General features: G+C 44.5%; 1 protein-coding gene across 6 annotated transcripts in view; it reads left to right on the top strand.

Moving 5' to 3' along the window:
* FAM13A (family with sequence similarity 13 member A) overlaps positions 1 to 26,410 on the top strand; it is a 163,337-nt gene that overhangs the window by 109,229 nt on the left and 27,698 nt on the right. For 4 of the 6 annotated variants that reach the window (XM_044429431.1, XM_044429432.1, XM_044429429.1 and 1 more), the window contains 5 exons: positions 478 to 657; positions 5,711 to 5,945; positions 8,307 to 8,383; positions 9,464 to 9,506; positions 23,054 to 23,201. In XM_044429431.1, coding sequence (XP_044285366.1) covers positions 478 to 657; positions 5,711 to 5,945; positions 8,307 to 8,383; positions 9,464 to 9,506; positions 23,054 to 23,201 — 683 coding nt within the window. The remainder of the gene's footprint in view (positions 1 to 477; positions 658 to 5,710; positions 5,946 to 8,306; positions 8,384 to 9,463; positions 9,507 to 23,053; positions 23,202 to 26,410) is intronic. The other 2 variants (XM_044429434.1, XM_044429433.1) reach the window with 2 other exon arrangements.

The raw sequence follows: 26,410 nt of genomic DNA, 5'->3' as shown, positions 1-26,410 counted from the left end.
GCCTGGGTGTACATTCATAAGAACATCGGAAGAGCCAAGCTAAGAGATCACCTCGTCCAGCAGTCCCTTCACACACAGGCCAGGCAGCTGCCTGTGGAACCCCACGAGTTGGTCGTCAGCATAATGACACTTTGCTGCTTTGTGTTCCTCAGTAGCAGCCATATTGCAACTGAGCCAGGAGGGAGCATACAGCCATCCAGAGGCATTGCAGCTGATAACTTGAATTTGTCTAGTCCACTTTAAAGCTATCCAAATGGGTGGCTGTTGTTTGCCGTGTTTGTAGCTTTCCCAGGATATTTTCCACGCAGCGATGACTTGCGTCCTTTCAGCAAGATGGCTTTTTTGTCAGTCTGCAGATTTATGAGGCAATGATAACATTTTAGTTCTAAGTATCATTTTGCTCGGGCTTTGTACTGAATAAATGCCATTTTCTGAGTTGTTTTTAATATTTAGTTTTGGGGGGGTTTGGCATGACAGATACTTAGAAAAGACCATCCGGTCAGCTGTCGAACAACATCTTTTTGACGTCCATGGCTCTGGTGGTCAAAGTTCTGAAGACTCCGAATCTGGAACATCTTCAGCATCTTCCAGTGTGTCTGCCCGACAGCGGAGACGGCATCACAAGGAACAGGATGACGCCCGAAGGAACAGAGATATGTACGATGGTGATTCCCTCCTCCCTTTTAGAAATCTGCCACAGCAGTTTTTAGATAGTTTGAATGACAGGGGTTCATTCAGTGAGGCCAACAGGAAAATGGGTGAGCTCTGGAGCAAATATTTGACTTATGTATTAAGGATGTAAATAATCGTTGGGTGCCTTTCTGGTGAAGTCTGCTAAGGGCGGACCCTGGGTGCAGACATTAACAGCACAAGTAAAATGAAAATTATGCCAGTACAATGAAAACACAACAGTATTTTGAAACAAGGCTCCTAGAAACCCCATCTCAGATTAGCAATGACGAACAGAGTTACAGGAGAGAGTAATTCTGTATTCGCAGGAGGAATCTGTATTTTTAAACTGGGCAAGAACCTTAGAAGAGCCATCTTGGATCATATCAGGGTCACAACAGCTGGGATTGATTGGCTTAGAAAACAGGCAGGTAAGGGGAGAAATGAGAGGGGTTTACAAAATCACGCATGATATGGAGAAATGGAGGGGATATCTTTCTCCCTTCCTTCTGGTCGTCCCATGAACCTGCTGGTGGGAGATTCAGGACAGATAAAAGGTCCTTTTTCACTATTGAATTTACGTGTGGGAGTGGTCACCAATGACATGACTTTAAAGGGAGTTTGGACAAATTCAGGGAGGGGAAGTCTCCATGGCTATTAGTCCTGATGGCTCTATGCTACCTCAGGTATCAGAGACCATATGCCTATGCATGCCAGCAGTTGGGGATTATGGGTGGGAGGATGCTGTTGCGGTTATGCCCTACCTGTGAGCTTTCTCTCAGCAGCTGTTAACCCATGGTGTGAAGGTGTGGCGACCTTGCTACACAAGGAGGACCCTTGGTCTGACCCAGCAGGGCTCTTGTGTTGTTATGTTCTTGTCTATTTTAGTGGATAAATCAACCTTGAAATATGTTGCATTCTTCCTTCCCTTCTTAAAAGATCCCTTTGAGTCTGGCCAAAGAGTCCGTCAGGTCCGTCCAGTACTTTCTACACCAGCCTTCCTACCCAGGTGTCCTGCAGAGCTGTTGGACTACATCTTTCAGCATCCCCCACTCCCAGGCAACTGGCCATGGCTCTTGGAAGTCTCGGTAGAGGTGTCTTACATTGCTTGCTGCCTCACCATGCGAGACACTATGGACTGTATGCAAAGCAAGGCCTGCCTGTATACATACGCAATGTGGCATTTGCCAGTCCATCAGTTTCTGTTCTGGCTCTTCAGCGTTTGTGGATCTTGGTCTTTGTGCCTTATCCTCTCTTATCCTTCTGCTGACAGACCTTAAGCAGAACCTATAAAGTGGGACCATAAGGGGACACTCGGATTGAGAAAGGGTGGATGGCATTAATACACGTGCGGTCTAGCTACAGAATGAGTTCATCACATTAAATAAACTTATCAAAGTGGGCGATCTGATGGCCTGACATAGATCTCCGATACATCCGCTTGTTCAGTTGGGTGGGGTTTTTTTCTTGAGCAACAAAATATAGAACAATCTTGTGGCTTCCGGCAGTTGTGCTGGTAGTCAGGTTTTGCTGCTTTGAATCTTGTAATATCTTTCATTGCTGTTACTAGGTAAGCAGCCTTGTATATGCATGGCCCATAAAACCAAGCCCTTGTGGGAAATGGTTTGATCTTTTCACAATGGCGCCTGTACTTGACCTGAATATTTGGCGCTCCTTTCAATTTCATTTCTGTTGAGCCAAAGTGAAATCTCAAGGGATCAGATTCCAGCTGACATAGCAAGTTCCATTCTCCTTGTTGTTTTGAGTGTGTCCTAGCCTTACTTTTCAGCATTCCAGCCTTCATTCCTTGGTGTAGCATTTTATGTCTTTTGCCTCAGGCAGGGCAGAAGTTCAAGTTCTAAAAAGAAAACAAAGAAATGTCTAGGATGTTCCATTTCAGACTGCTGAGTGAAGTAGCCCAAAAACACACATGCAAGTCACTGAGGAAACCACTCCACCTTCTATTTACCAGAAGTCCTTTGTTTTATGTGCCATTGTGTCATCTCCAACTTACAGCAATCCTATGGAATGAAGGGCCTCCAAAACATCCTGTCCTTGACACCCCAGCTCAGCTCTTGCACACTTAAGGGTGAGGCTTCCTCTATGGAGTCAGTCCATTTCTTACTTGGTCTTCCCTTTCTTCTTCTGCCTTCAACTTTTCCTAGCATGACCGTCTTCTCTGGGGAGTCCTGTCTTCTCAAGTCCTGGCTTGATTTGATCTTCAACCCACTTGTTCATCAGTCTAGGATATTTGCAAAGCTCTCTTCAAGCACCATGTATCGATCATGTCACTTTTTTTCTGCCAGCTTTTGTCACTGTCCAGTTTTGTCACTCGTATATAGTGATTGGGAATACAGTAGTGCGGATGATCTTGGCCATGGTCTCCAGTGAAATGACCTTACATTTCTTATCTTTTCTAGTTCCTTCACTGATGCCCTTGCAAGTCTCAGTCTTTCTTTTAACTGCTTGGCTGCTGAATCTGATAGCAGATGACTCAGTGCTCTACGGTAGCCAAGACTTGCTAATTGATAAGGGGCATTGACTGAGCCACATCCTGGAGCTTGAAGCTTCTAGAGGGCCATTTGCCGTGTTACAAATTCCTTACATAAACATGTCATGGTAGGGACATTGTGTGTACAGTGTGAAACTCATATGTATCCTAAACCCGTCTCTCAGATTTTCAGGCACAGGTTCTTCACAGCACTGTCTCATACTGTAATTGACTGCAGCTTCTGGCGGTCTGTGATGCTACGTTTGCGTGCAAGAGAAAAATGTACCTGCAGGACATTCAGGCAAAGCATTTTGCATGCTAACACTTCCTTCTTGGTGCAAATGTTTGCTCCTGAGAAGTTGAAGAGGGACAGAGCCTGGCACAGTGGTAGTTCAGGCATAGCAAGTTGAAAAATTCAGCATGAGGCACACGTAAAAGTACTAAGGGTAAGGGCACTTACCAGGCCAAACAGTCTGTGTGGATACGCACCTTGTGTTTAGAGGCCCAAATTCCTGCCTTTCTTGTGCATAAACCCCCCTTCCTTCCTTTTCAGAATTAGCCATCATACTAATGTTAGCTATCAACTGCCAATTACACTATCCATAGTCAACTCGATCCTCTAAAGGCTGCAGCCTCACCAACTGTGTTTAGAAACCGTGCTTCATTAGCATACACATTGGTGTAGACCTAATGCACCATGCTTAGGCAGTAAGTTACACAAGGACAAGGGAGAGGGAAGGATTAACTTGCAAGAGGAAGGCATGGAGGGCACTTAATCTCCTAACCAATGAGAAGGTTACTTCTGCTAAATCATGTCATTCCAAGTTTTGCCCTGTGTGGACATCAGGTCAGGTCGTCAACAGTCAGTCTTTAGATCAAGGAAGCAGGAAAACCTGTGGACATGGAGGGAAGGGATTTCGTGATCCAGTCACTCGGCCTGTAGTCCTTACTGTCTTGAATGCCACACTGGGTCATTTTTTTCAGCTTTTCTGCTACCCCATTCCCAAATAAATTTGGGACTAAAACAGCATGGTTATCCTAACTTCTCAGACATTCATTATGAATGAATGTAATTTTAATTACATATGTAATTAAATTTAATTGCATATGTAGTTTTTATAGTGCATTAAAAACAAAAGTAAAGTAATTAAAGGGGAAAAAGGATAAAGCAAAAGAAAATGTTACACATGTTGATACGATTGTACAAGCTGTGTAAGAATAACTGCATGTATTATGTATCCCTGTGTGTTAGTATGTATCAGAACGTGCTGCCATTATTGAAAATAATTATGCACAAAGGTCAAGAAAAGCAGCCAAATAGCCGTACGGTTCTCCATTTCTAGTATATGACTAAGGACCACCTGTTCAAAAATGGAAAGATTCATTCAACCCTCCACCCATTGTGTTATGTCAGATGGTGTTGGAATATTGGCCATTTAGCTGTCAAAAGGGCGTGGAAAATCCATTTGTATTGACCTTGCATTAGCTTGCAAGAGATGAGTAGGTAATGCAAAAGAACTTGTGTATCCTTAAATATTTCTCATCACAAGACTTACACACATCATTACCTCCTCCCAGAAGGAAGTTGCTGTTGGACATAGTTTGGCAGAAATATATGCCAGAATACCTCCTTGTAAATTCACTTCCCAGTGGATGAAAAACTAATTCACTTTTAATTGCTAACATGCACAAAACATTTTGTCCTATGAAGAACTAATTCAGAGGCATAACCTGTAAATGGATCCACAGTTTTCATGCCTTGAGGAGGTGGGGGGTTGCTTTAAGCAATTAATAACCAAGAGGATTTTTGCCTAAGATTTTAATGAATATTGTCATTGAATCAGGTTTGTGATTCAAACACATGCTATCTGATTCCTTAACAGCTTATATTTTAAGGTAGTAATCCATGCAAATTAGAAACAGGCTTGAGAGAGGAAAATCCAGTAAAGCAGGCCAAAGTAATACAAATCTGCATACTTGGTATACACTTGTTTCAATAAAGCCAAGTTTTTTTTTAAAGAGATGGGCATTCCTCCAGATAGTGAGGTTGTTTATTAAGTGAGCCCAGCATATGCTGTGTTTGTTTCCAATGGATTTAACTTCTTTTGCTATTTTTATGGCAGGTATATGTGCTCTTCTCATTAATTCAAGGTCTTCCCACAGGAAAATTAAATCACATCCTGCCATCTCTATCATAATCATCATTTTATTTACTTATTTATTTACTCAACTTATATTCTGCTATAAAAGTCCAAGACTCATCATCATTATCATCGTCAGTATTACTGTTTTAATTTGTACCTTTTCTGCAGAACTCCAGGTTATCTCACATTCAGGCACCAACCACAATTAACCCTCCTTAGCTTTGTTAGGTTTTTACACCCTATCTCACTATGCTAATCTACAGGTAGCCTTTCAAGCTTTATTGAAGTCAATACCCATGGGTAGGCTCAATACCCCCATTAACCAAAGTGTACAGAAGCCCAGAGTCTAAATATTTCTTGTTCTAGAACTGTGTATGATCAGGTCATCTCCTTGGTTTGCTTTCAGAAACTTGCTGAAACAACCATCTGTAATCCTGCAACTTCTTTTATGTAGGGAGGTCATCAATAAAGAGAATATTCCTTCTGGCTTCAACAGCATTGAAGAATGTATGCTGAATGCTCAAGAGGTTGAAAAACTGCAAGAGAACAGCTCTGGATATATCGGAGAAAGAAGTAAGCCAAAGCGACAGAAATCAAGCACCAAACTGACTGAGCTTAATGACAACCAGGACAATCCTCTGGTAAGCAGATGCTCCCTTCTTCAGGTGTCATGGTGAAATTTGAGAGACAATGTACTTAAACACCTTGCTCATAGCGTTGTTCACTCTTTACATGACTCTGATGCCTGCTTGTGATGAATGACTTCTCTGAGTCACAGGCCACAAGCAAATGACCGCATCGTTTTGTTGAGTTGGGTGGATCATTAAGAGCTTCCCCACAGTTTGAGGCTTTCATGTGGCAAGTATCAGCTGCCCCTCGAGCAAGTGAGGAGCAGGGTGTCCTGGCGTGACAGGCCGCCGCCACGGCCATCTACCCACCATGCAGTTCTGGGACCAGATCTTTGCTGCTGAAAATGGCAGGATGGGCAGAGTAAACCACCTTTTGCTACAGCGTCAAAGCCAGAAATTCTGTACCACACGCACTACGTGGAGAGTGTAGCTCTGCTCAGGCTGCTTGTGCATTCGGCATAGTCATGCACACGTGGTTGCAGGTCCAGCCAACATAGAACTGAACTGCACACTGCAACCCGGAGATGCCACACTGTGTGTGCGGGTTGAGCGCACTGACCAGCTGCAATTTGTCTTTCTTGACGGCTGCTACGCCCTCCCAAGTGTGGCAGAAGCGATCATTCTTCTGTTCTGCCTTGTCAGTTTGTAGGTGGAACTATTGTTTGCTCCCTTCTTTTTAAAGCTCTTTTTAAATGGCTGGAGACTTTTCATTGTCAGCAGGTCCTTCCATGTTTTGGGGCAGTGGATAGTGGCCGAAAGAAAGGCGCATAGGATGGGGAAAAGAAACCACTTGCTCAGTGCCTTGGGCATGTGGAAAAGGTGTGGCTGAATCGTCCTTCATAAGACTGATGAGACCATGCTGTGCACAAGTATTTTGCCTTTACAGGGGACTGAGTCCCTATTTTTACTGCTTAAGAAAGCAGAATTGCTTGAGTTGGAAATGTGATAAATGCAGTATCTGCCATACTTGATTTGATGATCGTATAGATTGCCTGGGCACATGATGGCCGATAACAGCGTGGGAGAAGAGGCCAGAGGTGAGATTGGAAGACCAGCATAAGTTCTCCACAGTTTGTCACATCTTCACTACAGTTTGCTAGAAATGCTTTTTTAACCTTCACAGCAGAGCATGACTGTAGTGGTGAAGTGGGAGCATTGCTAACGCAAGACCAGTTTTTTCCTTCAACAAATTTGGGCATTCGTTATGCCTTTTTTCCTATAAAAGCCTTCCCCAACTAAGTGCCTTTCTCATGATTTGCATCACATCCCTCCAAATTCCCCACTGTTGGTCATGCTGTCTAGGAGAGCCGAAGCCCAAAGCATCTGGAGAACAATAGTTGTGTAAGTCTCTCCTATGGAAACAACCTTGACTCCTTGGATATGCATGCATGTAGCATAAGGTCCATAGGAGGACCTTAGATTATAAGGTCCATGGAGGTCCATAGATTATTCATTTTAGTTTAGCCAGAGAGTTAACATTTGGGAGGCAGTTTCTTCCAGATTTTTTGTTGGTTCCAAAGTTGCCCTCGCTATCACCCTTGGGGCATACATTTGCGAAGGAGTTACTGCTCTTCCACTGCTCAAATCTTGAAATCTTAACTTGTTAAACTTAACAGAATGCTCAGATTTCCTCAGTCAGACCTCTGGAATAATGAGCAAAAGAAGGCAAGGGGATGAGTGTTTCCAGCCCAGGTTACCAGCCTAGAACTCGAGCAATGATGCAGCTTGTGAACATTTCAGGCATCACTACCTGGTAGTTTAAGGAAGAGAATTCACACTCACCTGAGGCCTAGAATAGCACACGGGTTTCTAGAGAAGGATGAAGAGCAGGATGCAGGAGGATACCTTTCTCTAGCTGATGTTCCCTAGAAGTGCTACACTGCAACCCCCATCATTCCCAGCCAGCATGACCAATGGCGATTGGGATAAACAGCCGGTCCCCCAAGAGACTGAGGAGGAAGGTGTCTGTAGAGAGAAGGTGTTGCAACGAGGCCCGCGGAGCATGGAATCTTGGGAAAGGAAAGGCTCTCATGTCAGGACTGTGGCTTTGTGCTCACTCAGGCTGGTTTCTATCTGATTTCGTATTTGCCTGTCCATTAACTCCTGTTGGAGAAACTGCCTTCCTCCCATGAGAGAGTGAGGGTGTAGCACATGGTCGCAAGTTGCACAACATCGTCTCAACCCAGGATCCCTGCAGTATATGATCTTCCCTCTGCCTTTCACAATCTTCAGTATTTTGCTGTTTTTCTCATGCAGCATTCCTATTGCTGTCATAACTGCATGAGAGGTCAGTACAGATCCTGTGCTTGTGATTTCAGGTATGCATTTTGAAAACGATGATTCTTACTGTTTGTCTTAATATTGTTTTGATAGACAATGGAAACACTTGGTTCCTTGAGACCTGTGGACAAAACAGGACCAGACAACATGGAAGTGTTTCCTGAAGACAGGTGACTTGCTTAGAAATCATTCTTGGCCAAGTTTTCAAATTAATCCCAATACTAAAGAATCTGATTACTGACCTTTTAGAGCCAGTTTCATTAGCCAGTTTCAAAATGTATTGCACTCATCCCTGTCATAGATGAGTTTTTCTTTAGTGCATGGATTTTTAAATTATGTGAAGAACTTTGTAAAGTTTTTTAGAAGATTTTGCCTTTGCCTTGTTAAGCATATGTAAATTGTAGGCTGATCTCTTACAGTTTATATGTTTGTTTTAAGCATTGTTATACTAGTCTTAAGCCCACAAGGCTCCCAAAACAACTTTCAAATGCCAGCAGTCCTTATCCTCAGACTTTCAGTGGAGAATGCCTGGCACACAAAGGAAAGGGCATGGAGACTGGGGAGGAGAAAAGCAGGCTTATGCACTTATTAAAATTTCCATTCTTATTAAAAAGAAATAAATAGCATCCGTCCGGGATGGAATCAGTTCAGGTAGCCTGATCGGATTGACTACTGCAGAATGATGGTTGAGGGGAAGCTAACAACAGCTTTTCTCTCAGTCCCACTTCTCTTCTTCCCCTCCACTTTGTAGCTGGATGGAGTATCCACCATAAGAGGCAGCTGGCCTGTAGTACAGCCAGCAGCCTAGTCCTGCTTCCTTTCTCTTCCTCTGCTCTGCATCCAAATGGAATAGTTTTCAGATGAATCTCCAAAGGGGAGGCTAAAATGCATCCATTGGGGACATTGGGAGCTGCTGTATAATGTGTCTGACCATTGGTCCATCTAGCCCAGTATTGTTGACTCTGACTGGCAGCAGCTCTCCAAGGTTTCAGGAGGCGCTTTTCTAGCCCTTCTTGAAGATACCATGGATTGAACTTGGGACCGTCCACATGCAAAGCGGCTGCTGTGCTACTGAGCTATGCCTCCTCTCCATGCTCAGCTATTAAATCCTGACCATCAAGATATTATCTTCAGATATGTTTTTAAGAATGTGGCTTTATCTCTAGTGGCAGCATGATTGCATAAAATAATAAATATGTTGTTTCTTTTATGACATGCTTTTAATCCAAACCTCCTCTTCTTTTCTGTAGGAAAGATAGTGAAGGCGATGGCGATTCCATAAGCCATGCTCAGGTTAGTATCAATTTGTTTGTTTTAACTGTCAGACCAAAAAAGTAACAGAAATGAATCAGGGGATTTCATATAATTAATAGATTATATCCAAATACATTAAAAGGAATGTAAGCATTCTGCTGTACAGAATTTTGTGGAGCAAATTTACTGTCTTTTAGATGCCCAGTTAAAATGTTTTTATTCCCTTTAGTTTTAGATAAATGATGTGTTTCTTCCAGGGTTTTTTTCTCCTTCTTGTCTGTTCAATTTTAAAGAGATGTGTAAGATGTTTAGTTACTACCTTTGATTTTCTTTAAAAATGTGAATTCATTTTAATATTTGTAATAAGGTGCCTTGAGCACTGTCTTAAACAAAACAGAAAAACAGCCACTGATCTGGGCTTGGAATAATCCCGTAGGTAACACTGTAGTTGAATGGCTAGATGGATGTACTTGGATCCTAAGAAACCTGGGGCCACATTTTTGCTCTCAGCTAGGGTTGGGGTATTTGTTTCCGTCAAGGCGTACATTTCCCTAGAAGTAATCTATTGGGGTAGCATACCAAAGTCAGGGATGCCACCCCCTTTGATTTCATTTCTGTACTCCCCATTAGGCAACACTGTCTGGGATTTTCAGGAATTAAAACCTTTAAAATACTACATTATTGTTACATTACACATATATCCCACCTTTCTTCTCCTTACAAGGAACTCAAGGCGACTTGCACAGTTCTTCTCTCTATTTGTCCTCGCAGCCCCTCTGTGAGGTAGGTTAGGCCAAGAATCTGTAACTGGCCCAAAGTGAGCTTCATGGCTAGTATCAGGAGCTCAGCCCTCCCTTTCTTGCCCTTAAGCTGCAAATAGAAACAGAGCGAGTCAGAAGGGGCCTCCCAGGCCATCCAGTCTGACCCCCGGCTCGACTCCACTCACGACATGCCCACCATGAACATGTCCAGCCTATCCTTGAACACCCTCACCGATGGGGCCTCAACCAACCCCCGTGGATTCATTCTGTTGATGAACCATGGTGCACGTCTCTGTCAGCAGGAGCAGGGGGCACTGTTTACATTTTCCACAATGCCCCAGGGTAACACTAGGGGGTGGAGGGCATGGTGGGAAATAAAACTGGTGACTAGATCCAGCCACCTGGTGCTACTTGGAGTGCCAGGCCACAAAAGATACAAAGAGCAAGGAGACCAAGCTGGTGCTATTGTTGGGTCCTGCCCAGGTAGGGACAAGGCCTTCCAGCTGCTCAAGGGTTCCAGTTTTATTTATACATTTATAGCACACTTTTTTTCCTTACAACAAACTCAAAGCAGCTTACATTCTCCTGCTGCTCTCAATCATATCCCTACAACAACAGTGAGATAGGCTGGGCTGAGAATCTGTGACTGACCCACAGTCACCCAATTGCTTCCATGGCCAGATCACCTGAATCTCAGCCTTGCATTCTTAACCACTCCAACACACTGGCTCTCAGTTGCTGATGCTGATCCTCTTTGGGACTTGTTTCCAAATCACTGGTTTTGTTCTTTGGATGCTTCAGGTGTTTGGGTGAGGGGGGATTAATAAATGGCATTGGTTCAGGAAAAAACCTTGAGGAAAAAGGAAAAGGGTGCTCTTTGTGTAAAAGGATATGTCAAATGGTGATGGTAATATTGGCTTCAGGTCCCTCTGATCCCGATCTGCTAAAAATAACAGTGCGTCGCATGTCGAACATTGCAGGCTGTTCAAAGGACTCCGCGTGCATTATCACTGTGATCTTCACGGCAACTGTCAGGGACAGGGCTGGGCCCCTTCTTGCCGTTCAGGGACTAATCCCCCCACCGCTGTTGAGGAGGGGTGCACCTTTCCTGCCTCCTCCAGAATTGCTTCAGTGTCACTGCCAAACACATGGCAGAATCAGCAGAACAGAAACAGCGATGAGAGCCACGCACAGGCTGTGTGTCGCTTCCCACTGCTCTAGGCACTCCCCGTTGAGCTCAGTTTGCACAGGTGCCCCCGAGTCTGAGACCGTCTGGCCCCGGGTCACTTGATCAGCTCTTGGCAGAAGGGAGATTTGAACTGCCGGCTTTGTGGTTCTGAGTCACGTGGACCCAACGCCACCAAGCTTAGCAGCGGGGCCAGTGTCATGGACTCATCAAATCATGAAATGGAAGGGCTGGAAGGGGCCAAGAAGGCCATCAGGTCTAACCTCCTCATGGTGCAGGATGCCAGTTACAGCATGCCACTCAGATGGCTGTCTTGTTTCTTCCCGCGTGTCTTGAGTGTGGGAGAGCCCACGGCCTCTCTTGGCAACTGGTTCCGCTGTCGCTTTGCTCTGATGGTTGGGAAGTTCTTCCTTGTGTCTAGCCTGCACCTGGTGTACGGTAGTGTAAGTTCCTTGTTCTGCATCCTGCACTTTGCGCTGAGTGAGTGGAAGCCTTTTCCTCATCCTTTGTGATGGCCTCTGAGGTTGTCATCTCACCTCATAAGTCTTCTTTGCTCACAGCTGAACAGGCCCAGTTCTTTCGGCCTCTTGATGCAAGACTTAGTTTCCTGGCCCTGTATCATCTTTGTTGCCCTCCTCTGAACTGTCTGCAGATTTTCAGCCTCACTTTTGAACCTGGATGTCAAGGGCAGGTATAGCTACGCATGTGCAAAAGGGTCCACATCCCAGCAAGGAGCCGTGTCCTTTCTCCTCCTTTTGGCCATTGTAGGCTCCTCCTTTGCCCGCATCTCGCTCTGGCTCAGAGAACGGTGGCAGGGACAAGAAAAGCAAGCAGATGCCCGGCTTGCTTTGCTCACTGACTGGTGAGCGGCCAACAAGCAAACTTTCCCCATCTTAAGAAAGGGGAGAAGGAGCCATAGCAGCTGATAACAATGGCATTGAGAAAATAGGCTCAGTTCCCAGGCTCAAGGGCCCTTGGAAATCTATCTACAGCAGTTTAGCAGTCTGGCTTGGGACTGGAATTTACGTATCAAGCAGCTAGTCAAGGATATCACACAGTTCACGATTAGCTGGCTGCAGCAGGTGAACAACGTATGTTCATTGATTTGCATTTGTGAAATAACTGATTTCTTCTTTTATATATCTCATCCTAGTAAATGTTTTCTCCTCCCCCAGCTACACTTGTTTCTCCAAAGGTAAATTTGTCCCTTCACTTTGCGTTTTAGGGATTAGGGCAGCCCTACAATTAGAACGAGAACTCGTTGTTCCCTGTCAGTTCCATTTTTCTTGCTTTTTGTGACTGAATCTTTCTTACAGCCTTTACAGAAGCTGCCTTTAACATATCGCTCCCCAGAAAGCAAAGGAACTTGGCTGTTTTCTGTGTGGATAGAGATAGGTATACTTTAAGTTTCCATTCTTCTCCTAGGAAAATGGCACATTTGATTTTAAGTATAACTGGGTGTCCTCTCTGCTAGAAAGAACAAATTAAAATTCTGGCTCAATATAACCTAAAGTCTTTATAGATTATATTTAGATTTTTATAAATCATGCAAATTTGGTATAGTTTATTTTACTGTCACAAACTCTAGCAACAGCCCTCTACCCTCTATTCTTCTGGACTTGGCAGCTTTGCCAAGCTTCCCCACACACTGTCAAGCATATCATCACACTGTGGACTAGAAACTTGCTTCATTAAAAATAAAGCTGATATTCTCAGTGAGCTATGTAGATTCTGTGGCCACCACCACATTCTGTGGCTTTGTTTCACACCATGCTGCTTCAGCTTTTCCTCACAGGGAAGGTGCTCCAATCATTGTTCACGTTGGATGCCTTTTTCCCCCACCTTTCTCAGCTCTGTGACAATCTTTTGAAATGTGGGACCAGCACTGTACATAGTACAGACCTCACTGCTCCCCTGATAACTACCAGCAGCCAGGCATCCCAGTCTCTAAGACATAACTCTGGAAATGTCCAGGTTCTGGCTGCCCATTCCCTCCATCCTCATCTGAGTGTATAACAGGCTGAGAAAAAACATGGGAGCCTTCTCTTGTTTGTTGCTTCTGAATAAAACAGCTTGTGATAAAAGGTATGCTCCTAAGCCCCCTCAGCAGCGGGCTTAGAAAGGCCATGGAATGTAAAACTACCCTGAAAGAATGTAACATTTCTTGACCCTGTAATACCTGGGTAATGAGATCCTAGGGAAAATTCTGTGCCCTTCCTGATGTGGAAATACCTGCAGAATTTTAAATTCATTGCAATGTCAGTTCCAAAACTATATGTCTTCCCTCCCTCACACACACACACACACACACACACACACACACACACACACACACAGAGAGAGAGAGAGAGAGAGAGCCTTGTTAGCTGCCATGTCCAGTCTGTCAATTCAGTGTGGCTAGTGATGAGGGTATTGAACTGGGACTCGGGGATCCAGGTTCTAGTCCCCACTCAGCCATGGAGCTCGCTGGGTGATTTTGGGCCCGTCACGAACTCTCAGCCCAACCTCCCTTGCAGGGTTGTTGTTGGAGAGGAGAAGAGCCACCTTGGGTTCCTTGAAAGGGGAAAAAGGGCAGAGTATACATGTGATAATAGCTATCCTGTTATACCATTGCACTAGTGGGACCCACCTCTCATGCATTGGAGCTTCTGTGGTTCTAAAACTAACTGGAAACAAGCTGAAACGTTCATTTCCAGAATGAGGCAGGTTAGCACAGCTTGCAGAAGGAAGCTCTGCTGACAGGTCCCAGTCTGGAAAGAGTGTTTCTGCTCATTTCCGGAGTTATTTTTAGAAGTGCAACGGCCCAGTTGTGTAACTGCTGGGACCTGCAAGTACAGCAAAGGTGGAGCTGTCCAGGGAGTTTCTTAATTGTTTTGGCAGGATTTTTGACAATTCTGCACAATTGAGTTTGCTGTTTGAATATATTTTATGAGACCTGCAGAAAGCCAAGAGAGGTATTATCACCCATAACTGCAGAATTCGGGGCGGGTAGCTGGACAGTTATGGTGGGCAGACAGCCAGCTAGCTGTCAGAAGAATCTTGGACAAGATGGCTATTTTGTCTGTTCTGTATTGGTGGTTTTTAACTTTGCTTATCTTCTGGGACCCCTTCTTGTTCATGTGTATTCTGTCTCTGCATCTTTCTGTGAAAATTTGACATTATTTGAAAATTTTGGAAGTAGTGTTCATAATGTAGCAGAGCCGGCCCATCCATTAGGCTGATGGGATAGTTGCCTCAGACAGCCATTTAGGGGTTTCACAAAAGGGCAGCAACTTACGAATTTTCACTTATTGCTGTTCTGTACTCATGCTATTTTGTGCCAGTTAGGTTATTTTGTGGACCAAAATAACCTAACTGGACTCTGGTAGAAGCATAGAAACAGAGCTAGTCAGAAGGGACCTCCCAGGCCATCTAGTCTGACCCCTGCCTCCAGCTGGCTGCACTCATGACATGCCTAGCATGTGCACGTCCATCCTGTCCTTGTAGTATGAAGCGTGAGCTGGGGCTGAGGCAGTGATGGAGGGCTCGTTTGCTGTGCTGCCTTGGGCACAAAATACCTTGGGCTGGCCCTTCCTTTTCCCTCTAAACTGTTAGAACTTCTTGCTGAATAGAGAGGCAGTGTGGTATAGTGGTTAAGAGTATGGGACTAGGACTCTGGTAATCTGGGTTCTGGTCCCTGCTCAGCTGTGGAGCATACTGGGTGACTTTGGGCCTCTCACAGCCTACCTCACAGGGCTCTTGTTATGAGGATAAGATTGAGAGGAGGAGAATTATAGAGGTCTCCTTGAGTTCCTTGGAAGGAAAAGTTGTCATGGGCGGGAGAGAGATGCAAGTGTGTTTCTGCTGGGATTAACTTTATCCAATGGCTAGAAATGCTTTCCCCTTCTTTCTAAAAGCAACTTGTTTATATTTAAAGCCCACTCTTCATGTGAACATTTTCAAGGCAGCTTCCAAAATATTAAAAAAAAATTAAAAGCGAACAACCAAATCACAGACATAAACTGAAAAAAAAAACTATAAAGAGATTAAGCCAATAAAACAGTTATTTTTAAATCCCAAACCAGTTAACTTTAAGGAAGTTCACAGTAGGAAATTTTTTCTTCCCCACCTGCAGCCTCTGTGCCCCCAAAAACTTCTCCTGGGCTTGCAGCCTTTCTGCATAGTGTGGGATGGGACAGAGGGGGCTTCAGAGGGAGGGAAAGTGTTAAATCACTCCATCTTGGGGTTGGAGATGCTGAATGGGGAAAAGGCATCTTTTTATTTATGTTTCCTGCATTTAACTGCCTTTGTGGGTTCACTAATCTGCCTGGGAGTTTTGGGAGCTAGTGGGAGAAAGAACTCGGCCATCAGACATTCATCGCTGCTTTGCTGCTGAAGATAATTCACATTCCTTCAGTTCTACTTCGTGTCTACACCCAGCTCTCAATATTTGGGTCTAGCACAGTCTGTCTGTACCTCCTCCCACCCTAATCTGGGTCCCTGATTCCTTTCTTATAGAGTGTTATAGTTATATCCTTCCTTTCTTCCTTGTTGGAATTCAGAGGTTCCTTAGCATTCTCCAAACCAGACCTAGCTGGGCAGTCCCGGCAGCCTGAAACAGCTCTCAGTGGCTCAGTGCTTCTCCTATTGCAGTGTTCCCACCCAACACCCTCCAGATAAATTGAGATTGTTCCCAGCTATGCTGCAGTCCAGCCCACTGGGAGGGCCCCAGGCTGGAGGAGCCGGCTATATTTTCTGGCAAACCTGCATCATCATTTCCCATCCATCGAGAGACCCTTGGTTTTCCTGGCAGCTCTCCCTGCCCTGTTCTTGCCCAACTATTCAGACATGGGCAAAGTGTAATGCCTCAAATAGGTCCATGACAGTACTTGGGTATCAGTGGCATCAGAAGCAAAAATAAAGCTGGATTTGTGAAAGCAGTAATGAGCCATCCGTGTATGATCAGAATGTGTGGCTGCAAATTTACTGGGCTGCCCTTGGGCCAACGCTGCCATTATTCTTCAGAAAGGCCTTATAGATTATTCATTGCTTTACAAGCTGCATGAATGAGCAAGGAGCCCACCAAATATATCTTCCACTCAACAGAGATCCACTCTTTTCTAAGGCCGTGCAGTCTGCTAGGCGGTAAGAGCACAATACAGCAGCCTGGGCTGTGTTATGAAGATATTCTAATGCAGTGTGTGTGTGTTTAGCACCTACTGCAAGGGACTAGATCGAAATTTAAAGGTTGGTGCAGAAGTACACTTAATGCTCCAAAATTATGAATAAACCTGATATCAGATCATGGCTTGTTGAGTACTGTTCGATAAATATTCTGGGACTGTTTACTTCTTACTGAAGAAAATGTTCTGAATGTATACCCTCCCCAGTTCCTATTGTGGGGAGGTGGAAAAAACCAACTCTTGACCTGATTTTATTACATTGCTTTGAAAGATCATTGGCACTCTTAAATTACAGTGCAGTGACAACACAAGTGCAGATTAAGACACGGGTACAGCTTGTCTTATGGGGCAAGGGGATAAGATTGTTCTTTTCTATCCTGTGACGAATCACATTCCTAAAGTGCTACTTTATCCTTCAACTTCTTCCGAATGTATGGGAGCAAAGAAACAAATGTCTTCATTTGATCCTTTTGCATTGAACTGATTTGGTTGAATGACAGGAGAATCGAACAGTGTGTTTGCTGTTTTCTCTCCCCCTTTAACTTTTCGGTGTCTCTCTGTCTTGCTCTTTGGAATTGCTGTAGTCGTTAAACTGAGGGGAAAAGGAAATAAAGAGTTGTGCAATGGATTGGGGTCATAACAGTCAAAAGAGCTTCTTTCCGTATCAGATACACATTTCTCCTGCCAAGCAAAATATTTCCTTCATTGTACCTTCATATTATTTGAGTCTTCCTGAATTTTCCAGAATAGCAAAGTGTTCATTCTTAGTTCCTTAATTAATGAATTGATTTAAATTGTTTGTTTTTCCTGCCTTTGGATATGGAAGTAGCCTCCACAGATTGCATAAAATTAGAGCCCTTCCTTCCTCCTTCCACTCACAGCATTCTTCTAGGAATCAGAATAGCACTCCCAGCTCAGTCCTCCTGAAGGCTTTGTGGTTCTGAACTGTTAATGTCTGTCCCATTGCTTTCTTCTGACTGCAGGCATATGTGATAGATGCCAATAAATACTTATTCGATCTGAGTGCCACCTTTCTCTGGCATGGGTGCCTTATGCACATGACAAATGTGGACTAAAACAATAAATTACATCAAAATACAATAAAAATAGCAATTACAGGGCAAAAACAACAACAACAAACCCACTTTCAGGCCAAAGGCCTCCTTGAATAAAGTGGCCTTTGCTTGCCAGCAGAAGAATGACTGAGAAGGATCTAATGTAGCCACCATGGGAGAGGATTCCACACCCTGGGAGTTGCCACTGCAAAGACCTTTCTGTTGGTTACCACTAAATGCGCCTCTGAAAGATGCTGGATCTTCTCTTGGCCACTGCGTTGCCCCTACATTCTTCTCCCTAGGACAAGGACAGGCTGGGTTGTGTGCTAGGAAGCCCATGTATCTGTCAGGGACCACTGGAAATTTACTGCATTGTGTAGTTCCTTAACTGACTGACCGACTACCTGTGGTTTTCACCCTCATTTCAACAGCATTCCCAGGTACAGTCTTTTCCTTTGCCACAGAGGAGTGAATGGCAGCTATTTTCATTTACATGGGAGAAAATAAAGGGGGTACATCAGGATGGAGATGATCTGTGAGCGAAACCTCCTTACTACCACACCTCCTTGGCAATTCGAGTTTTTGAGAAACAAGCTTCTGTTTGCATGGCCCCGTCTTGGCCTGTTCATCACATTGGATCATGGTGGCAAATTTGGAACCGACTTTGTTACGTGCCTTCAAATCATCTCCGACTTATGGGACCCTGCAAATGAAAGCCCTCCAAATGTCCTGCCCTTCACAGCCCTGCTCAGTGTCCTTTATGGGGTCAATCGAATAGTTGAAATACACGTACACTGATAAATACATACGACTGAGATCGTTAAAAATTTATTACATTAAACAATTGTTTAACCCAAAACATTGGATCAGGTTTAAAATACAGCATAGCAACCTTCTTAAAGCCATGCCTAAGGAGATTAAAGCCATGATCCTGCTTAACCAGGAATAAGCTAACACGAACTGAGTGAGAAGGCCGCTTCTCTTCAGTCTCTGGGAATACCTGTAATATGTGTAACTTAAATATCAGCTGGAGCAGCTGCTGGGGCCCTCCAGACAGTTTACGCTCAATCCTCCCGTCTTTCCTTCATGGATTTTTTCAGTGAGAAAAAAAGAAGTACAAGGGACCCCTAATGAACAGGCATTTGCCTGCATTTATGGAGAATTCTCTACACTTTTTCAGTAATTCTTTTATTTCTGAATCTTCTTTAAAAACTACTGTGGCAGTCATCAGGCCTCCCTGTCTTGGCAGTCTTACAAAATATTGTGTTTAGGACAGCCACTCCATATGCAGTTGCAAGAAACAATCGTGTGGCATGTTGATTTTAGCACTTCACCTACACCACTTCTAAAACTGGGAATTAATTTGGTGATGAAGCCTGTTTTGAATACAATGTTCTCTCCTCTCTCTCTCTCTCATAGCTGGTTTGACAGCGGAAGTGTGCAGTGTATTGTTGCTGTTAAGGTTTCTGTAGCTTCTGCGGTTTGATTGTTTACGTTCTGCATGCATGGCATTTCCCTGCTTGCCACATTCCTCTGCCATATTAATTTGTGTGGCTTTAAAGCTCTGAAGTGAAACCTAGATTCTGAGGTCACTGAGTCCCTTTCAGATTTCACATTGAGACTGCAATCCTAAACTTAGTAGAAAGTCATTTCCACTGAGCACAGCAGGACTCTGAGTAAATATTTATAGAATTGTAGTGCTAATGCTAGTTGGGCTTTTGTTTTGTACATGCTGATAGCTATCTGAAACAGTGCTAATTATTCTAATCCCACTCAGGACTTCTACCTGAATTTAGTAAAATTTTATTGAATTCAAGCTCTGGAGCAGCATTGCACATTTTTCTCAGGATGACTGTCCAGTTGTCAGTGGCAGAGCATTTGCCTAGAGTCTAATATTCTTTTTTAAAAGAACAGAGCAATGCAGAAACCAACTGCGTGCAAAAGCAAGAGTTTTCCTGTTGATTCCTCTAAGATTGCATCCTTAAGCTGTAAGCCTGCACACAATAAACATGGAAGCAAGCCAGGGGCATTCACTTCTGAGTGAACATACCTAGGTTTGTGCTGCAAGATGGTCATGCTAAGGACAGTTTCTTGGAAGTAGGTTCAAATGATGAAACTGAGGCCGTCATACTTTGAGTAAACCATGAGAAGGCGGGATTCTCTAGAGAGGACGATCATGCTAAGGAAAGGCAAAGACAAAGAAGAAGAGAAAGACTAATATGAGATGGATTGATTTCACAAAGACAGCCACAGCCTGAGCTTACAAGAGCTGAGCCGGGTTGTCAAGGACAGGACATTTTGGAGCGCATTAACTCATGGGCTTGCATATATTATACACAACTTGACAGCACATCATAACAAAGTTCAGTTGGAGTAAGCAGAACTGTCTTAATGCAAATAGTGATGAGCATACAAATAGCTCCATTGAAGTGAATGGATTGTTTTGTCATGACTCAAATTGGAATTAACTTTTTAAATCAGTTTTGAAGTTATTTGTGGTTAATTTTGCAAAGTGTATTGCACTGAGTTTGTGTGTTTGAACAAACACAATGTTTTCATATACTTTAATGAAAGAACAGATAGCATATGTGATTTAAGAGCCCCAGCTGGGATAGCTGTTAATCTAAATATATAGCAGGAGTTCCCATGCTTCACCGGAAGAGGTTGTTGGGGTGAATCCCTCTGTCGTGTTCTTTACATAAGCAAGTCGATTTATGTCCTTTCAACTTGCGGGGCAGGGAGAGGGGACCAAGATGCTGCTTTAAACATAGCCCTGTTGTTTGCTTGCTTTTCATCCTTACTCCAGTTTCGGCATAAGAAAAGTTCCCCGCTCTAAGGCCCTGATCTGGGTTGATGATCTTGCACTTACTTTAGAGCAAAAATGAAAAATAAAAAAGCCATAACTGCTAGTTGTTGTTACGTACTGTCAAGTCATCTCCGACTCATGGCGACCCTGTGAATGTCCTGTGCTGCTTAGTTTTTGCAAATTCAGGATTGTGGCTTCCTTTACAGGGTCCATTCATCCGATGTAGCTGCTACAGCCTTGAGACACATAAAAGTTTCGGTTCTGGCTCTGTTGTAATAGTAGCCTAGTAACAGAACACATGCTTTGACTGTGGAACCTCCTGGACTTCATCGTGGTTTCTCCAGGTATCAGGGTGCAGAAAGACCTCAGCCCTGGGGCCTTAGGGATATTGCTTCAATAAAGAGTGCAAGATTGGATTATTAAGCAATGCTACATCTCGGAATGCTAGATGGAGTCACTGAAGCAGTCGGTATGAGTTTAAATGGACTCTGGGGGATGGTGGAGGACTTGAAAGCCTGGAGGAATGTTGTCCATGGGGTTGCGATGGGTCGGACATGACTTTGCGACTAGCAACAACAACATCTCGTAATCAGGATACTTCATATAATCAACTATCTGTATTTCTAATGAGCTCTTTCAACTTCGGCCATTGATTAATGTATTTATCAAAAGATTATAGCAGTTTCTTGAAATGGTTTATTTTCCCTCTCCAAGCAAGCAAGGCTACTAACAAAGAACGGTGTATATCGCCACTAGCTATCCTTGTAATATAGCATTAACCAATCCTATTATAATATGGTTTACTTGTAATGATAGACATCCCGCCATACACGCTAAAAGTGCGGTTGTGGGCAGTCACATTTTCAGGCTCTGTTTCCAGTGTGGCGTAATGGTTAGAGAACTGGACTATGTAGGATCTGAGAGATCTGGGTTCTAGTCCCTACTGAGCCATGAAGTTCTCTGGGTGACCAGGCCAGTCACAGACTCTGAGCTTATCCTACCTCACAGGGTGGTAGTTGTGAGGATAAAATGGAAAGGAAGAGAACCGTGTAAGTTGCCTTGGAGTTCTTGCAGGGCATAAATGCAATTTAATAATAATACTAATGTAGAGATCCCATATTGACAACAGTTCCTGAAGAAATCATCAGGTTAAAAGTTGTCTCTGCTTTTTTAATTTAATTGAATTATTATCTATTACATTTGTATAAAAGCCACCCGTTCGCATCACACTCTCTGGGTGGCCATTACAATAAAATTTAATGTGCAGTTTAACATTTGATAGCAGTATTTCTCTCACAATATCACTCAATAGTCTGTCTTATCTCTTCCCTTAGCATTTTCCATCAATCCCTCATAGTATGGAGGGGGGAGCAAAGGTCTTTTCCCCACCCCCAGTTGCCTCCTCCCTAGATTAGAAGCAAAGGCCCTTTTCCACAGAGAGAACTGATGTTTACATGTCCTTTGGCCGTCCCTGTGGACTGAGTGTTCCCGCCTCATTCGTCTTGGGGGGCTAGAGGGAGGACTCTTACGGACCCAGAAGGTGAAGCCAGATAGGTTGAGCACAGAAAGCAAATAACAGAGGGAACTGAGAGCAATGCGTTCTGCGTACACGGTTGCAAGATGCTTCTCAGGTGTCTCCTGAGCAAGCACAAATGCAGCAAGGAGCTGCGGCTTTTTCCCCTCCGCTATGAATTATAGATCACCTACCCAGCAGCTCTCTGCTTAGGAATGATAGTCGGCGGGTGGGGCGGGGGGGGGATGAATGAGGGCCGGGTGGAATGGGAGCCATGCCTGGTCTCTGGCTTATTTCCCAGGGCCCTTCAGCTCGCAGTTGTCAAATGCCAAAGCTCCACCACACTTTGGGTTTGCGCAACAGCAGCTCATAACGTCCCAGAGCTCCTCCATAAATAATCTTGCTTTTCCCACACACCCAGCTAGAAAACAACCACAGGAAACGCAAGGGACACACAGCCCGGCCAGCTTAGCTGGCGCTAATTGATCCGCACCGCCGCAGCTTGCCGGGGAGCATTCATGCGCCGTCCGTCGCTTGCGCTCTTTGCCAGGTAGCTCAGCTTCCTCTAGGGAGCGGGACGGCAGCGGTTCTGACTACTTACAACCAACGCTTGGTTGCTATAGGAGCCTTAGCAACAGTGACACTCCTTCGGTGGTGTTTGTGTTCTCCTGGCAGTCTCCGAAATCACACGCCGAAGGGGAAGTTGCACGCTCCGCTCTGCTTCCCTCCCTTCGCAGCCCATTCATTAACTGGGCACTGCACAGCTCCTTGCACTTTTGGAGAGAAGCGGCTGCTGGACTTCTCACTGTGGTATTTTAGCCAAGAAGAAAGCTTCTCTATGTGTGTATGTGTAGGTTTTCTCTCTCTCTCTTTTTTTTTTTTTTTTTACTAGCATGAGCAGCCAATTAGAACTGAAGTAGCAGTATTGAGCAAAGAGCTTGGATACCAAGAGGTGGTTATTTTATGGTCATCGGCGTAAAAGAAGACGTGTGCGTTATTTTTGCAAGCATTTATAGCTATCGTTCTCCACGCACACAGAGAGAGAGCATTGCAAAGCATTTCTGAGCATCCATTTCTTGTTTTGGTTGTGGGGGTTGTTACAGAATTCAGTCATGAAGATCCAGGAACCTCCAAGCATTCCTGAAGCCAAACTGCAAAAGAACCAAGAGGGAGACGGTCAGGAGGAAGCCTCCGTGTCCGAAGTGCCTCGGCTGGACCTGACAGCCTTGTGCAGCGACAGCAGCTGGGAAGGTACGGTAGGTTGGTTTCTTGTTGGCACTCCTGAGAGAATTCTTAGTGTTTCTGGATGCATTTTGCTTCCTGTCCTCATTTCAGATTCTTCCTTCAGCAGACTTTGGCATGAGTTATGCCACATAACCCATAGCTGCCTTCCCTAGCCTGTTGTCCCACTTAAGCTTTGGGCTACCCTGCCCTGCCTCCCCGGCCATTGAACATGCTGATGGGCACTGATGTATGCTGAACGCCAAACAGCTGGAAGGCACCAGGTTGGAGAAAGCTGAGCTACAGCACCAAGAAACCTATTTCAGTGCAAAAGCTAAACTGGTACTGGAAAAGATGATTTAGGACAATGATTTATTTGGTCGATCTTTCAGGTGCTAAAATATTATTGCTGTGGCATTCCTGCATAGCAACCCAGCTAGAAGTCGGGGCAGCTCCCTGGCCTAGGAGGGCTTCTCCTCTCTTTCCAAGCTTAGATAATGAATATAAGTACAAAATATACTTACCCAGTTTCCTCCTTCCCCTAGAACTGCCTGGAATTTCTTTTAGATTTTTTTTGTTCCTGTGAAAGGTTCTGCTTTTTTCTTGTTGTTGATTTTCCTTAAATAATCTTAAATGTATTGTGTTTCCAATGATCTGATTGCTAGTTCTCAACTTGGCAGAACAGAGATGTTTTCACTTAGCCATTTTAATGGTTTGCATCTGTCTGGGCTCGCACAAGCGTGCTTCTATTGGACAGCACGGCAGGGAAGGGAGGAGGGAGAACCCTTTCACTTGTGTACGTGCATGCAAGTGGCAGTATTGAACAGCACATTCTTATCTTCGCAAGAAAGGGAAGTTCGTGTTGGCATGTTAGTGTCAAATAAATTGGCCATTTTTGCTTACTTGCTCTCAGAGTTGTGTAAACTTGAATTGGCAAAGAAAACGGAAGTCGCGGAACTGTAAAAAGCAGATGTCTGGTCCTGTTCTGGAAATGTACTTTTAGAGGCATTAGATGCCTTCCAGATTTTATTTCTTCGACATTTTTAGAACCTGCTTTCTCCCTCTGTGCAATGAGGGTAGCCAGGTACTGAGTCTTCATTTTCCGGAGCAAAGAGGTTATCCCCTTTGCCTCTACAAGTGAAGCAAAATGGGACATGCCTGTGCCATTCCAAACACAGCAGGCTTTGGGAGGTGATGTCAGTTTATATGCACATGCTATTTATGTGTCCGGTCAGAATTTCTAAAGTGTGGTCAGACACAGTAGCTGATATTCAAATATGTCATCCCAGCAGCTGTGGGTGTTCTTGACGGAAGGCACCAGGTGACATGCCCTTCTTTTTGCGGACTGATAATTCACTAAACGCTGTATTCTTGCAGCTAGAGTACACCTTGGTAGAGTGCTCAGAGGAGCTGTTCTGGCAGCTGCTTTTATCACATTCCTTTAGTATCCTAATTAGCCATGCCCTGGAAAGGGAGAGTTGTGTTTTTATCTTTTTAAAGATGACCCAGAGGAGAGTTTCCAGCTCATCCCCTGTGGATTCACCTGTCAGTGGTTGAACCAAAGCACTTTCTTCTCCCCTTGGAAGACTAGAAATAAAACAGTGATAGGATTGGGATACTGCTTTGGTGGGGGCTAGGGAGAGCAGAGTTGTAGCTTGCCTTTACCTCCCCCAGCCTGGCACTTCCATTATCCCCAGCCAGCATAGCCGTTGGCCATGTGGCAGAGGCAAATGGGGGTATAGCCTACACAACTGGGTTGTGGAGGACTACCTTACATCCTCGAGATGGTTGCACTACATGATTCCCCTTTCGATCAGGGAGATTTTAAAGGGAGTAAGCCATGAGTAAAGTTTATTTCCAGAGGGGACTTCTGGAGCAGGATTAAGTAAGCAAAAGCAGAGGAGTAAGTGCTGTGGTAGCCATGTCTCACCATTTTGTAGTGGTGGAATGTAGTGGCACTGCCCATTGCAGCGTTTTGGAAAATGAAGAGAACTAGAAGTATTTCAGGCAACTGCCTATAGTTCTCTTCTTTACTTTATCATAATCTGCATTACAGACAGGCCCTCTTCTGGAAAACAGCTCTAGGAGGGAGGGCAGGGAAGAATGCACCCATACCAATTTCTTAAACTGTTTTGGAGGCTTGCATGTCATGAAGAATTCAGGTCAGGAAACTCATGTTAGTATCACAGTCTTTTGGCTCACTGCATTGTGGAAGATCTTGTAGCAGTGTGTGCAGTTCCTTGGAAAAATCCATGCATACCCCCTTGGTGAGATGCTAATGTTCATATCACCCTAACAGGATGCTAAAACAGCACCGAAAGGATAGCATTTATCAGTATAATTTCAGTTGCATGGAACTATAAACCAAACTATGCTCACAAACTGTTTACAAAATCACAGGGACATTTTTCACAAAAAATTGTAATGAAGAAGTAAAAGTAAACAACTTTCTAGGGATCTGGAGAAGCAAAAGATCATTGCAAAGTTCTGAAATCTGCACTGCGAGAAATAATTTCTGTTGTTTATCATTGAGTCAGCCTGTTCACCGAAGGCATCTATCTGCATTCTAATGCCAGTAGCTAAAAATATTTTTTGCTGCAGACCTGTCTACACTTCCTTGGAAGAAAGCCATACTGAACTCGGTGTGAGTTACTCACTCAGCAGACATAGGTTTGTGCTGTATGTAGCTCATGTTCTGTCCCTGGAAGCACCGCTTCTGTTTCGACACTTGAACTTCGTGCCCATCCAAAACTATGTTCCATGGCAGAAAATCCCCAAATGCATCTGAGAAAAATGCTTAGTCGAAGCATTGAGCAGGGGTCCGCAGATCTTGGATGGCCTTCTAGCCGAGCCAGACATGGCAGGTGCCAAGTTCTTGCCAGCATGCTGCCATGTCCACCACTGGTTGGAGGTGCCTGTCACTCCTCTGCCTAACAATGCTCAAGGGACCCCCACCCACCCACCACCACAACCCTTTCCTGACCTGGACCTGGGGGTGAGGCTGGTTTGGACCTGCCTTGGCTATACTGCCACCAGAACACCCCAGGCCTTCCACCCACCACTGGAGCTGCAGAGTAGCTTCAGGGTTAGGGTAAAGTCACAAGGTTCTCTGATGTCCCCAGTGCCAGGGGGCAGTGGCACTCTTGCTGTGGCAACTGAGCCACAGAGGTTAGCATGGAGGAACGGGAGATCCCAGACCTCGTTTCAACTTGGCCAGGAAGTTCACTGGGCAGTCGCTG

The sequence above is a fragment of the Varanus komodoensis genome, unplaced genomic scaffold, assembly GCF_004798865.1.
Source record: "Varanus komodoensis strain SLA01 unplaced genomic scaffold, ASM479886v1 scaffold2, whole genome shotgun sequence".
NCBI classification, from domain to species: domain Eukaryota; kingdom Metazoa; phylum Chordata; class Lepidosauria; order Squamata; family Varanidae; genus Varanus; species Varanus komodoensis.
This window is presented reverse-complemented; position numbering and strand designations above follow the sequence as displayed.